The sequence below is a fragment of the Aphis gossypii genome, chromosome 1, assembly GCF_020184175.1.
Source record: "Aphis gossypii isolate Hap1 chromosome 1, ASM2018417v2, whole genome shotgun sequence".
NCBI lineage: Eukaryota > Metazoa > Arthropoda > Insecta > Hemiptera > Aphididae > Aphis > Aphis gossypii.
This window is the reverse complement of record NC_065530.1, coordinates 85055280-85071503: the sequence shown is the minus strand read 5'-3', so window position 1 is coordinate 85071503 and position 16224 is coordinate 85055280. Positions and strand designations below refer to the sequence as shown.

Here is a 16224-nt window from a genome sequence, read left to right as displayed (position 1 = left end):
TACGAATACACTTATAATATATTGTAAATTGATAGTCAGTTAAATTTGATTAAATGTTAAGACAATCTAATGCAATTGTATTTATTTAAATGTATTCAATTAGATTATAATAGTAGTGAGTAAAAATTTGTAAAAGGCAGTGTGAAGCCAAAATGCTTGTACATACAATGACGACGAAGGTCGTACATTTTTTTTCTTCGCTAATGTTGACTAAATTATACCGTCCACTAATTAAAATTATCTCTCTTCCAAGTCTCTATGTATAATTAAATCATAAGATGAATTGGTGATATTTAGAAATAAAATGTATTGCAGGAAAGAGACGAATAACAGGTGGAACTTATATTTTTTTTTTTAGATGTAGGTAATATAAAATTTTACCATTATCACTGTTAGCGTAATAATTCAATTAAAAAAAAAGCTCAGTCTAGATGGCATATATTATAAAATTGTGAAGAATTTGAGAATTAAAGGGCAACACTCAGAGTAAGTTTAATGAGGTCCGGTATGATGATGAAACTGTAGGTTTGAGAGGATATAAGTACAGGTGTGACTATAATATATAAGCATAGATATTCCGAGTGGTAGGGATTAGGATTGAAGTACAGGAGTATTAATGACTGTATGTTGAGTGAGAGAGGAGAGTGAAGTTCACTGAAATTTCCCTTGACGAGCTACGTTTGGCCACAGTGAGATTAGATTAGGTGTAGATGTAATTCTGACCAAGGGTATGCCCGACAAAATAAGGGTTTATTACACCAAGGTGCATCCGATGATTTTGTAAATAAATAAAATATGATAAAGTTTAAACTATAGAAGTAAATAGATAAACTTGTTTCCACTAATCATTATTTAAATATTTCATCGAATACCTACTCGAAAATACGAGAATAAGTATTTAAATTCTAATTGTTAACTCAAATAAATTACTAATTTAAAATTGCATTCAATATTGCAGAGTTAAAAATATTATATACTATTTTTTAATTATTTATTTAACGGTTGTTTTGTAGTTTTAGTGAAAATGTTTGTTATAAAAATCTTTATTTTGTAGGTCATAGTAGGCCATAGTATATGCAACTATAAAATAAACATTAAAGAAATTTATATTGAATACACAAATGTGAAGTTAACCGCATTTAATCATGATTTTTTTTACATACATTTTCCAGCATTTTAAATAAATCTAAATGGTGAATTTGATATCTGAACTAGAGAAATTACCCTAATGTATGATCACAAAGAAACTTTTTAATTTACATAACATACATTTTGTTGGGTATTTTGTTGTTGTTCATCACGTAAACGTAACATAACAGGTAATGAAATTATTTACATTAAAAACATTTCAAAGTCTTGATAATGTTATTACAAGCATAGGTATGTGTTTATTATGTTATACAAAAGAGCTTTTTAAAGAGTTACCGAGTATGTTATTGAACAGGTGGCTTCGTTTTTAATAAAATTAAAATAATGTGTTAATTAAATTTTAATTTACGTAGATTAATCATCTACTAAAAATAATAATGCATGTAGACCAGTATAATGATATTGCTAATTTTTTTATTACTACATAATACAAATAATAATATGAGATATAATACGCATTAATTTATTTGTGTATATTAAACATATACAAAGTATAAAGATTTATAAAAAGAAAGGCGATACCCATTTCCAACAAAATAATATTAATCGTAATTCGTTTTTATTAAAATCCGTTTCTCCCAAAAAAATTTTCTTACTGTTCTCGCCAAAAAATGTTGAAAACCATTAACTATAATGTTAGAATAATGTTAGATGATGCAATCTGTGAAAAGTAATATATACTGCGTGTATATAATGTTGTTTTGCAATTTGTAAATAACCACGAATACCATACAGTAATAATAGTAGTATACAGAGAACACCTTTGATAAAGGTGATATAGTAAGCAGTATTCTTTATTTGATTATTTAATTATTTACCTAAATGTGTATTTATTTGAAATGTATATATTTTTATCATAACATTTTTAAATAGTTTAATATAACCATCAACTAATGAGTAATTTTAAAAAGAATAATTTACCGTGTAATATAAATTGTTATTAAGGCTCAAGATATAATATGCAATTAGGTTTTTTTTTATTTTTGCTTTCATCAACCGTCGACTTTTTAAAGTTTTGCGATATTATATGGTTTTTAGTTGTAACGAAACATCTTAAAAAAAATTAATAATTTTTGGCGTAATACTGAGAACCAATTTTTTTTTGTTCAAATTAGGTTTGCCTGAAGAATGAAAATAGTGAATATTACTGAGCTAGAGATTCGCGTTAGGTTAGGTTAGTTATATATTATGATCCATAAAGGAAAAATAGCTAAACCTTCAACATCTAAAATACTTCTAGACCATAAAACCAAGTGTAATATTAAAATAGCTAATAGGAGATAGTTTATGTGAGGAGTGGTTTAACGTATTGGTTCATTGGTAGTTATAACTTTCTAAACTATTAATGTTTTCTAATTTTCTTACAATAAGTAGTAAAACAAAAGCCAAGGGAAAAATATATTAAGGTTGTGTACTAAAAGATGGTAAGAATTTTGTACACTTGTTGTATCTAATAAAATTGGTTTATGAAAATACAAATTAACAACTTTTTGTGAAATGTTTGCACTTATATGCTAAACTCATCCATACAACAATGTTCTCCAGATAAAATGGGCTGTGCGCCACATCTCAATATGATAATTATATTATTGATAAATCATATTAATAAATTTCTTAGTAACAAAAGTCACTATGGTAGGAAACAGTCTTAAAAAAAGTATTTACCAAGCAATTTTACATTAAACGAACTTATAATGAATATAAAATAAGTGTAAAAAACAAGAAGCTGAACACTGTATACAAATATTTTAAAGACGAAGGATTAAAAGTCTAAAGAATTTTAAAAAGGACACTTGCACTCAATGTGACAAGTATAAAATACAGCTTACTAACAACATTATTTCACCAAAACAAAAGACTATAATAATTAAAGATAAGATAAAATATCAAGATGAAGCTGAGCAAATCTATGAATCGAAAAAAAAACGACATAGTCACCATGACCATTGTGTTTTATCGTTTGATTTACAGCAATGTTTTCAAACCGCCTCATTAGAAAGCTTTGTTACATTTTACAAACATCAATAAATTGTGGACTTACAATTTAATTGTGTACGTATCTATTAAAACAAAATATTTTATTTGGTATGAAACTGAAGCCAAATGAATGGCTAATGACATTGTTTTATTTGTATATAAATATGTATGTGTAATTACCTATGTACAGCGATTGCTACCCTAAGTAAGATAAAAGAAGTGTCCTCACAGTGAGGTTAATCGAACCATTTTTTCTTAAATAAACAGAAAACTATTAAAATTATTGATCATAAGTTTACGGTATTAAGCTACTCAAGAAAATAGTGCAAAAATGAAGTGCATTTCTGATCACGTTAAAATTAAAAATGCTCAAAAACCATTTCTTTCATCTGTAAATCATTTAAATGATTGTTTGAAGTTGATTAAAGTATGTAAGAAAAATATATTTATGGCTGTAGAAATGGCAAAAAAATTCTTTTTGATTTCAACAGTTTTTTATTTAAAATAAAATTTATAAAATTAAAAAACTAATGAAAATAAGGAAAGATTTATCTTATAAGATGTTAAGTGGATTCGCCATATAAAAAATTAAAAAGTTTTAGTACAATTCAAAACATCTTTCAATTTAAATACAAAATTCCATAAATTGAACTCAAACAGAAGAAATCCAGTTTTAATGAATACTCTCAAAGTTATGAATATGATTTAATTATTATAACTGAAGAATAAAAGAATGTTATATTGTTGTTAAAGAATATTCCAGAAAATTTCACAATTTTTATAAAAACTTAAAATCAACCAAAAATATTGTTGATCCTATAATTTTAGACGAAAATAATAATTATAAACTAAGACTTGTTTTCATTTTATCATATTCTTATTATTTATTTTTCATGTTAATAGTTATAATTTATTTTTAAATCTATTTTATATTGTTTAAAATGCAATCAGTTTTTTTAAGTACATATAGTCATGAAATAGTCAAACTATTTCTAGATTTTTATTAAAATCTATAATTAATTTAAAATATTAGTATTCTTAAAGTAGTTTCACTGCATCAGATAAAAATAAATTTTATGAATTGTAGATTCTTTATTATGTATATTTATATATTATAATTTTTAAAAGGAATTATTTACTATTTAAGTGTTTAGATTGTTTAACTTACTTTTTCAGAGAAATTTCTATAACTAACTTATTTGCAGGGTTAAATTATTTTTAAATTAATATTTGTTTGCTTGATACAAACAGTAAAATTCACTATTCAATATTAACAATTTAATACCTTTTGCATACAAGGGTATCAAGTTGTAAAATTGGATAATGTTTGTGTTGTTAATGTAAAGTCAATAAAAATTTTTTTTAAATATTTTTTTTTATATTTAAACATGAACCTAACTTATCAAAGTTAAAAATTAAATTAAATATCATATTATATAATAAATAAAAAAAAAAAAAAATAAAAAATATAAAATATTTTTATTGTCTACTGAACAATTACGTTTTAACTTGAACTCCTTTTCAAAAAAACCGACCGATTTGAATGTGTAGTCGTAAAAAAACGCTATGGATGTATAAATATATAGTATATGTAAGTATGCTACTAAATAGTGGGTAGGTATCTTGTAGGGTTAAAGTAAAAAAGGCAAGCAAGTGGGTATCGCTTTGCTGTACATTAGCAAATATATAAGATAAATATATATTTGATTTTAGCTTAGAAAGATTGATCTTTTAGAAATAAAAGAATGTTAAATAATATAATTTTTATTAATGTAGATTAAAATCTGGGTTAAGTATATTGCCATCGGAGTCAAAATAGTCAAATGACTATCTTTGTGCTGGTATAATCTATTTGTTACTTTGATTTATAAAATTAGTCAAGTCCATTTTGATATTTAAATATTTCCTATAATAATAATTAGATTTGTGCTTTTGCGCTCTCATTGGTAAACGATTTGTCTCTTTGCTATTTTTCTGCGAAAAATCAATTTACAAAAAAAGTGGAGTTATCTGCAATATTTGACTCTTCAATTGTAATATATCCGTAAAATGCTATACTATTTTTGCTTATTATAAATCATGTTTACATAAAAAAAAAATCGTTACTCTACTACACCGTTTTTTTTCTGGAAATATATATTCATTTTTATTGTTGATTATGAGGATTTGAAAAAAGCATTTTATTAAGTAAAAAAAAAAAGCGCAATTGCCAGTCAGAAAGTTTCACATCCAAGAAAAGATAATATGAAAAGCTTTACTCTGGACTTAAATGTATTGTTCAATAGGAAATTAGTACTTTATCGTTTTTTTTTAACGAAAACATTTCTATCGCCTTGGTAAATTATTATTGAATATTGCATTGTTAATACAGTAAAATTTCTCTATAATGGATTCGCTTTTGACCAACAAAATATGTATGATAATAAAGTAATATGATTGTTATTTATAATATATTTTATAATACGTAGTGTAATGATTTAAATATTATGGTTATGTGAAGATTTTTATAAATTTGAGTCACAAAAAAACAACTAATAATTTTAATGTTTGTTTAAAAACAGAAGTAAACTAGAATTAAAAATAACATTATTTGGTAAATATATTTTTTTCAAAATTATTAGACATTTTGTTTAATATGAGTTTGGTTTTAGTAAGTTAAGTTTCACTAAAGTTGACTTAGGTTAGGGTTTTAAATTAATTTGATTCAATATAACATCAATTACATTTTAAAAGGCAAACGTAATTTTATTCAAATAAATGTTTTAAATAAATTGTTTATCCATTTCGAATAACATGAATTCAATTTAAAATGGGATTTTTTTAAATTGATAAGTTTTTTTACAGCTATTTATTAATTCTGTTTTAGAAAATAATTATCATTGAACTCAAAAATTAAGTTCAATAACTTCAATTGTATTTTAATTTGAAAAATTTTAATATTCAAGTATAAAATCGTATTTAAAAATAATTTAATTGATGATATGAAGTATTTAGAGAATAAGTAAAATATATTAGAAGGTATACACTAGATTAATATTTTACGGCGTCTATCAGTCTATAGTTTAATAATAAATTTGATGTTACAATGATGTCTAGATATATCTAAAATAACTTAAAATATAAGACTTATAGAATAGTTAAAACCTAAAGAGGAACGTATAGGATAATATAAAAATGTATACTTCATAGTCCATGTTAGCCCCAACTAGTGATTCAGAAACATTATAATGGGCAGTTACCAGAACACAAAAGAATTTTCTTTTACGAAAGAATAATATTCGTTTAGTATAAAAAAATACCTTATACTATTTCAAAATAGCATAGACAGATTGAATAAAATTACTTGTACCTACCAAAAACTCCGCCATAATATGTACATATTACACCCCTAGTGCTTAACATCTCAACTATAAGAGTAGGGATAAATTCCCAACATTATCAAACTTTATATCTTTATAGGTAGCATGAACTACTGAAGAAGCTTTCTGTCGGTAATTATTCTTTAAGTCCCTTATTCTAATGAAGTAATTAACTAACGCCCTTTCTCTCAGTACGGTTTTTTCTCTTTAGTGATTTAAACGAATGTTCGAATTTTATAGAATATTGGATTAAATTATAAAGTTCATCATATTATATAATAGATTAAGTTGTATAGTTTTTAGCTGTACTGTTTATAAAGTCGTTATATTTGTTCATCACGAAGATAAAAAGTAAGTAGTTGTGAGAGATTTTAATAACATTGGCACATACAGAGTTAGCACGAGAGTAAAGCACCATTTTAGTGAAGCAACGAAACTATTGAATAACATTATTCATTTTTGAAATTTAATTATTTTTATGATAATGAAATGTTAGATGTATTGTTTATAATAATAAAAAAATTGAGAAATTAAAAGAAAAAAGGTTTGAAGGAAATTAGAATTTAAAATAGAGCTAAAATGGTTTATCTCTGTTTTTATAAAAAAATCAAGAAACAAAAAAAGATAAAGTATAAGACTTCTTTGCTATACAATAAGATTTGAGTGTACTTTATCGTTGAGTAAGTCATGGTAATAAATGTGTTAAATTGGAATTTAATGATAAATAATTGCATACGAAAAACGATTTTGTCATTGTTTGAATCCGTTTAATAATTTATAATTTATAAATATAAAAATTAGTTTAATTTTAATATTGCATGTATATAATATACTCATTTAGGTCTATGTGCATTATGATATTATTAGTTCTGATAAATTTGTTTTTATATTATTTATATAAAAAAAGAGTGACACCTTTAGTTTTTATATGCTTCATTATTAGTTTACCAACACTATTATTCATATACGACAAATGCAATACTCTAGCGTTAATAAGACGTCGCAAGTTTAATATCCGTTCGTACTTACGTCAAATCTTTTTAAGTTAATTTGAATTTTACACTTTTCGAGAGTCTAATAATTAATAGGTTAACTTTAATGAGTGTCAAGTTTAAATATGTATTAGATATATTATTATATTGTACAAGAAAACAAAACAATTCTCCGTATAATTATAAGAGTTTTTTTTATTATTAATTATCGTTGACACATTTATGTCAGCGTAAATTATCTTCATCATCATTTTTTTTTTTACAGGTATATTATTAGCGTGTATTGTTGCATAATCATGGGTATCAAATGAATAAAAGTTATTTTCTTTTCTTAAGATTGACAAGGGAGATCGGAACAAGCAGCTTTGTTGTACCTAATCAGTTTTTTTTTTTTTTTGGAACAAAATGTTTTTATACACACAAAACACACACACACACACACACATATATATATACATATTAAAATACGAATAAACTCGTATAAAAGTTACCTACATATCCGTATAATATACCTATGCAGATGAATTCAAAACAGCGTTAACGTTTATTTCGATTGAACGATAAAAGCGTGAAACAGTTTTTCCGCAGTAATTTTCTCCTAGGCGTGAAAAAAGTTTTTTCGTCCCTTCCTCCCCCTTGGTCTTTTTTCAGCCTTGTCGGTAAATTTTATTGCGATGACATACGGACACGTGGGCAGAGAAGAGTAGAGACGCATTATTGGAATAGATGCTGCGGATAAGGATCGACAGACGAGTGGGAACGGAGATATAATAATAGCGTACCCTATGCGTTCAAAACTAATCCACTCAAATCGCTCAGACGGGAGAATGGCATCGCCGTGACCGATTTAAACCATCGTCCGACTGCAATATTATTGTTTATTACCTGTGTTGTCGCATGATTAGTCTTCCCTTTGGTACTGGCAGTATCGGGTGCCGCTGCCGCTGCCGCCGGTGTGATGTATATCCGTTGAGACGCACGATTGAATTGCCCTGTAAACACGAATGGAACTATGTATAGTATAATATTATAATAATTGTCGAATAATTATACGATGGAAACGACGAGTTTCGCCCGTCTTTCATTAAACTTCGTGTCAAATATTCCACTATATACACAGGGTGATAATGAGTGGTTAGTTAGTTGTAAGTATTTTAAAGTATAAATACGAGCGTAGCGGGGTGAACAATTTAAATATTTATTTTCAATTAACAACTCTTTGTTTGATTTTACATTGTTTGTGTCGAAATTATATTTTTTTTGCGAATTTGAAATTAAAAATAAACGTTTTCGTTCAAAAAAGTAAAATATCACAAAATGATATCGATAATTTTTCAAAGATATTTTTTTTTATGATAAATTTCAATCATATAAAAAAGAAAAGTTTTAAAAAACTTTATTTATCGAAACAATGTGTATCTTTCGTTAAAAAAATCATTCCGTATTTTATACAGCCATTCGTATATCACTATACCGAGTTTAATTTGGACATTTTGATTTCGAACAAACGCGATAAATTCGTTTAACTGATGAAAAACTACACGACTTGCACGACTTTTATTTGAGATAATATTGTGTTATTCGTATATGCCAGAAGGGAAATTTCCAATACAGTTACTGTATTATAAAAATAAAAATAATATTTTACCAAACAGTTATATTCTATTATATATATTATTATGTTACAGTAAAAAGTGAAATAGACACTAGTAAAAATTGGGTTTTATTTATAAATGTTAGAATTTACATATTACATTAAGTAAAAGCTGAAAACGTTAGAATATTATCGAAATGTTGTATAAATAGACCGGTAATCTGCACAATACTCCTTAAATCGACTATTATATCATTATCGTTGTTTTGGTCACGAAAAATTTCCAATCTCGATTTTCTTCACTCATAAATTAGTGTATTGAAGTATAACTATCGATTTGATAAAATTAACAAATTTGCGTGGTGGATTTTCCTAGTAATTTAATTATTTTTTATTTGATTTTAAATTAAATATTAATGAGAAAATATAAATAATTTTGTCAAGCAAATATTATATTTAGATACCATTATCTTTATAAAATAAACAAAAATATATACATAATTATTTTCAATTTTTGAGTTTAAACTTATAATATTATCAAAAAAGTATCAGTATTATATTAGTGATTTTTCTGATAAAAGTCTTTTAAAATACAAAATTAAAATTAACAATATAATAAAATTATGATAAACGTGATTGATATTTATTATTTTATCGGATCATAGACCCTTGGTATTTATATTTTATAATTAAAAAACAGAAAATTATATAATTTTTATTTATTTATGTAATAATTTTTTTCATGTAATTTATAAAATGATTAATTAAGTCATAGATAATATGGAAAACAAATAATATAATAATAATGAACATAATAAATTAGAATTTGTACTTGAATATTTTGATATTTTATTAAATTTCACAATTTAAAGTGCTTAAACATATCTTACATTTTGAACTGATGGAGTAGGTGTTGGATTTATATGATAAATATGTTAAATTGGTTTCTTTTGGTAGTAATTTTGTGATTAATTAATATTGTAGATTGGAACCATTGTATTTTTGTATAGCTTTAGAGGTATAATTTTTTATGTTCTATTAATTATTTTTTGTTACACTTCATTATAAAGAAAATGTTCAATAAAATTGAGATCGAAAGATGAATTTTAAAACAGTTTTTCTAAACGTCCAAAGAATTTACTGACAAAATAAAAAAAAACCTTTAAAGTACTAACTATAGACTCGATTTTAAATATAGATAGATAGGTGACAGATATACACGTAACTTTTCCACAGTTTTTATTTCTTGGAAAAGTATCCATATAGGAAAAAAGAGAGCTAAATAATTGTTAAATCAATACAATCTCCTCTTCCCCTAGATTCTAGAGTTGAAACTTGAGAGTTATTCTGATTTTAAAATAACTAGGTACCTATCAAGTAAATATACCTAAAACTGAATTGCATCAATAATCTCAGGTTGAAGTACCTACGATACAATGTATCGTCATAGGAAAGTACTTTTTGAGTTCATGCTAATTTTTTAATTTAATACTAATTTTAATTTGATATAAAAATAAAAATCCTTATAATTTTTAAAATGTATTTTATTATACATAATCTACTGTCGATTGTTAGTAAATTTAAAAATCGCATGGACGTTTTATTACTTTTCCCATTTAACTATTATTATTAACCGATATATTTTTACGATTTTACCAGCTATTTATTTTGTCACAATTTGTAATAGAAAATTTATTAAAAACGATCATTCAGTTTTTTTTTCTAAATTATTAAAATTATCTATGTTGAATGTACTATTTTTGATCAACACACTTGTAAATATGTATGGTTTCAAAAATTATAGAGCCTAAAAATAATATCAAATAATTTTAAAAATATCAGTTTAGCTTCCATTCAGAATTTAAAATGACAATTTAGATACAGCAATATATTTAAGTCTTATACTTATTACGTTAGTTTGGCATGTTTAGAAAATAAATAAAAAATGTGCTGAGTATTTTAATTAAATATTGGGGTATGGTTAGTGCCTAAAAGTGACTTTTTTTCATTGACATACGTCGCCTACCCTCCATCTCCGGTAAAGGTCCTTCCATGTATCGATCCTTTTTGCTTTCATTTCCATATGAACCCAAATTAACCCGTTGTTTTGTGGTGAATTCTTGTTTAATGACATCTACACCACACCACCAGCCTACACGAACCCACGTTCACGATTCTGGGTTGAAATTTATATCCTAACGTTCGTTTTTCAACTACTGCAGCTGGTTACCTCGGCGTCAGCGCGTCGGAAGATTTAAAAAAATGGTTTAACTCAGTAGATGATATCATAATTGCATAGATAGAACCAATTAAAAACTATGAATATTCCAAATTGTTTAAGTAAAAACGTCCATGATACAGAATATTTTAAATTATTAAAAATTATATTATTATTATTTATTCTTACTTAACTGAAGTTTATATTTTTGACATTTTAGAAGATTTAGTTAAATATTTTTAGTCTATAAACTATTTTAATCAAAATTATATAAACGATCAAATATTAAATAAACTTAATTGGGTATCTGGTCATATTTATAGACATCTATAACTATAATTAAAAATACTATTATCATTATTGAATATAGCATATGCTATTAGAGATGATGATGAAGTGAAGGAATAATGTTAAGCCACTTTAACCAACAAAAATATTTTCAAATAATGATTAATTTGCTTTTGAATTAAAATAAATGCTTTATTAAGATATATTTTAATACATCATAATATTTATATTATATTCAAAACAAAGTGTATGTATTATATGATTTTTATATTGATATATTTATACCTATTTTAATAGCATCTATATGATATTATTGTTGTTTATGCTTAGTAATATAATAATGTTATTCTATTACACACTGCATGTTCATGTAGTGGCCAATACAATGATTGTACTCAGCAATAAAACGACTTATAAAATTAGTTTTAAATTGTATAAAAAACGTTTTATATACTTATATAATTTAGATTATTTATTAGTTTAAAAAAACAGATAATCTAAAAAAAAGTTTATAAGAATTACTGGATTCTAACTTCAGAAACTCATCGAAATAAAAATATAATATAATATATAAATAATTGTGTGATGAAGTTCATAACTTTTTTTTAAGCATGATATATACTTTAAAGTGTTCTTGTTGCATATAATTATATAAACATTTTATTAGATTGTTTTTGCAATAATAGTGTTATCACGTTTTAACTATACTTTTATAAGTAGGTAAAAATGTTAATATCTAATATTATTTTAAAAATTCATAACTACATGAGAGGTTAAATACCTATATAAATACATGTTTAAAAACTGATAAGTATTATGTATGGTTGTATTAACCCATATAGTATATACCTATTATTATTATTATTTTAGTGTTATTATATCTTGTAAAATAATAAAATTAATACTATTTTTTTTTGTATTTTAAAAAAAAAAATGATAATAGTGAGAAATTGATCATCGAGTAGATTTTTCTATTGTGTTTAAATATGTTTTCGACAGTTCTATCGAAACACTTGATCGATAGGTACGTAGCAAATAAAATAGTACTAATTGCATATGTTTCATGTGTGGTCTATCAGAATTAATAGATCCCCGTATATAATATTTCCTTTTACGTAATATTTTTTACGGTTTATGTAAATTTAAAAAAAAATTAAGATATTTTTTTTTACAAAAGTTTTGAACGCAATTTGGGATAACATAAAAATTTGAAAATATAATAAGTATAGTGTATAATTTATTGATGGTTACAACTTATTTCATATTAGGTTTAATAATAATTGTTGTTTATGGAAAATATATATTAAAATATGTTATCTCGAGTACATTATCCTATAGTTGATTAATTTCGAACATTTCTAATGACAACATAAGACATTAATATATCACAATACCAACCAATAAGTATATAAACAGTATTAGTGCAAGTCATTATCTTAGTTTCTGCACGACTGTACGTAGAATGGATTGGGGAATTTGGTGCACGTAAACACAAGTCACCGGTGACATAAAATACGAGTTCGTAGTACTAAGTTTTTATACCTATATATAAAAGTCCGATAAAATTATAAGCACTTAAAGTGTCTCTATATACTTAAGTTTTGGAGGAGGTTTGAATTTGTTGTTCTGTTTTTACTTTAAAGAGGCATATAAATTGTCAAGATAGAAGACTTATTAAATTTATTCTACATTAAAATGATTACAACACTAAACATTAGTAATTACGATATAATATATGAACCTACTAACCAATATATTTTATTAAATTAGATTTATAAAAAAATCATTTAATTTTAATATAGAGGCCGAAGTATAAGAAGTATTCAATATCAGTTTCAATTCGGAGTTTCTAATTTATAATATTAATTTAATAAATAATATACCTATAAACTATAATATTTATATTAAGTATAATGTAACAAACAGAAATATTAAAAAAAAAAATAAAAATATTATAGATGGTATGTAAGACAAATGTGCATAATAATAATGTGATATAATATTTAATTCTAAAATCAATATATTTATTAATTTGCTTAACTATAAATAATGATCACATATTTTTTCGTCTAACATTATGTACATTCACATTCTTAGTATTTTGTCTTGTTACAATTAAATTGAGTTATATTACACCATTTATAAAGGAGAAATATTTCAAACCTATGTAATACGTAATTTCTTAACTTTAATCCAACTTTCTATTAAATGTCCCTAGAAGACAACTCGATGGGTTGTATTGTTGTAATCTATTTTAATTACTGAATAATGTTTTGTAATTTAAATTAATGCGACGGTGTCACCATTAGAAGACTTTTTTCATTTAAATTCATAAGTATTTTATTATTCTTTAGGATTTTATTAAATTTTGTATATACCTATACATTCGTTATGATATTTCCAACGTGCATATTAAATAAATTTGATGCATTTTTAATATCTTATAATTTAATAAATAATCAAAGTTTATCAAATATTCTGGCGATAAATTAAAATATTAAGATGTTACATTTTAGCATTCAACGACTTCTGTACATCTGAAAATGTTATAATTTATTTTTGCTCTTCCCTAGTGTATTGTAAAAACTTTTATTAGATTTATGAAAATATGCGAATTCCAGTATTTGCAACCCCTTCTTCATTTTATTAAACTTTCTTCATAAGTCTCATATTGAATAATATTTATCAAAACGACAAAATAAAAATAAAATCCTTATAACTATTTGGATACCTAATATTAATTTACTATACAAATATTTTAGATTCTGAAACAAGGATGTTTATTCAACGATGTATAAACATTAAACATTCTACTTTGAATATTTATTATATTATTTAAAACGGATGTTCAAAGTAATGTATATTATACATATATATATATATATATATAGATTAATAATAAGTCTAAGTAAATAAACAAATATTGACAAATTTATTATTATATAATATATATATATATATATATACATTATACATAGGTAGATATAGGTATGTATTGAAAAAACGTTATTACATAATATTATAAAAGCTTTTAAGTATTGACGACTGACATTACATATATTATAAATATACATGAAGTATGTAATTATTAAATCATGTTAATTAGTTTTGGATTGATTATAAAGTTTGTAAACTGTGGTATATAGGTTTTAGTTTTAAAAATTAGCAATTTAAAATGAAATATACTGTATATACATCGTTTTAACATTAAGTTAAGGTAAAATTGAAGACATCAAAAAAAATATCACTGTAAAACCAAAAAAAAAAATTTAATTTATGCTTGTAATTGAAATTTTAAAATTTTAAAATACATAAATGGTGTATAATGAAATATGAGTCATGTAAAATATTAATATTATTATCAAATGCAGCCATTGAGAAAAATAATGACTTAAAGTAAACGACAAATTGAAATATGTAAAGTATATGAAGAGGTGGTGGTAATTTAAATACACTATGATTAATTTATACCAATATTATGAATAATTTGAAACTTGAAGGTTATAAATTAGTTTTTAAAAATAAACTGAAAATCAAAATTAAATAGACTTTAATTATAGATTGTTTACTTTTCTGAACATTTATTTTTTATCATGATGATGAATTAAATCGTTTTACAAAATAACTTGCAAATAAAAAAAGGTTCAGCAAAAATCATAGATTCAAAGTAAGTTTTTCAACCTAATGAATTTTATAATTACCCAATATATTTTGTAGCTTCTAAATTGTACTTTTGAATATCAACGTTTATTTATATTTCCAACAATTAATATTAATAAACAAATTATGGCTTAGTTAAATAATTTTTAATTTTCTGAAACATAAATGAACCCATTAATAATCGAAAAATAGTATAATATATTTTCTAATAGTTACTGAATATTATATTATTTTAGGAACTTAGTAAATAAACGATTTTCTTGTAATCTTTAAATGTTTACATTACTTTAATTAAGTACAACAATTGAGTTACTAAATTACTTCCTAGTTTTATATAGGTACTGAACTAAATAAATCAATCTTACCATATTAATTTAGAATGTAATTTTATTAATCTATAGAGGCAAGGATAGTTAACTAGTATGGATGTAAATATTTTTATTTATTGATTTGTTTAACAATATATTTTATAATATATTTTCCATAGCACATGACATATTTTATTTGATAATTATAAAATCCAATAATTGTATTAAAAATAATATTTTTATACCACATAATTGGTTTTTAGATAAAAATCATAGAGCTGAAAATGTCAGCCAAATTCATTCATAAGCTATTAAATGTATAAGCATCACTAAAAACATTTTATCACGGGGAATTTTTTTTTATTTTTATTTATTTCTATAAGTCATTATTTAATGTTCTTTCAAAGAATCCTTTATTATTGCATATGTTATAATATTCATTATTCATATTATCATAATTTGTTAATTCATGGTTTAATTTTATTATTTTAATATGACGAAGAAGTACTAAAAAAGTTATATTACCTAGTACGCTTTAAAATCAAATATAAAGTTTATATGAGAGTTTTGGGAGTTTATGTTTTATTACTATTCTTAAAAGTAGGTATATAAATATCACCGAAAATATATTGTAAAACATTTTTTAAGAAATAAAATATACTATTAATAGTAGTATTAC

General features: G+C 23.8%; 1 protein-coding gene across 4 annotated transcripts in view; it reads right to left on the bottom strand.

The window, feature by feature from the left end:
* The window catches only part of LOC114132008 (uncharacterized), a 155909-nt gene that overhangs the window by 15861 nt on the left and 123824 nt on the right, over positions 1-16224 (bottom strand). For all 4 annotated transcript variants that reach the window (XM_050202010.1, XM_050202006.1, XM_050202016.1 and 1 more), the window contains one exon: positions 8363-8469. In XM_050202010.1, the coding sequence (XP_050057967.1) occupies positions 8363-8469 (107 nt within the window). The remainder of the gene's footprint in view (positions 1-8362; positions 8470-16224) is intronic.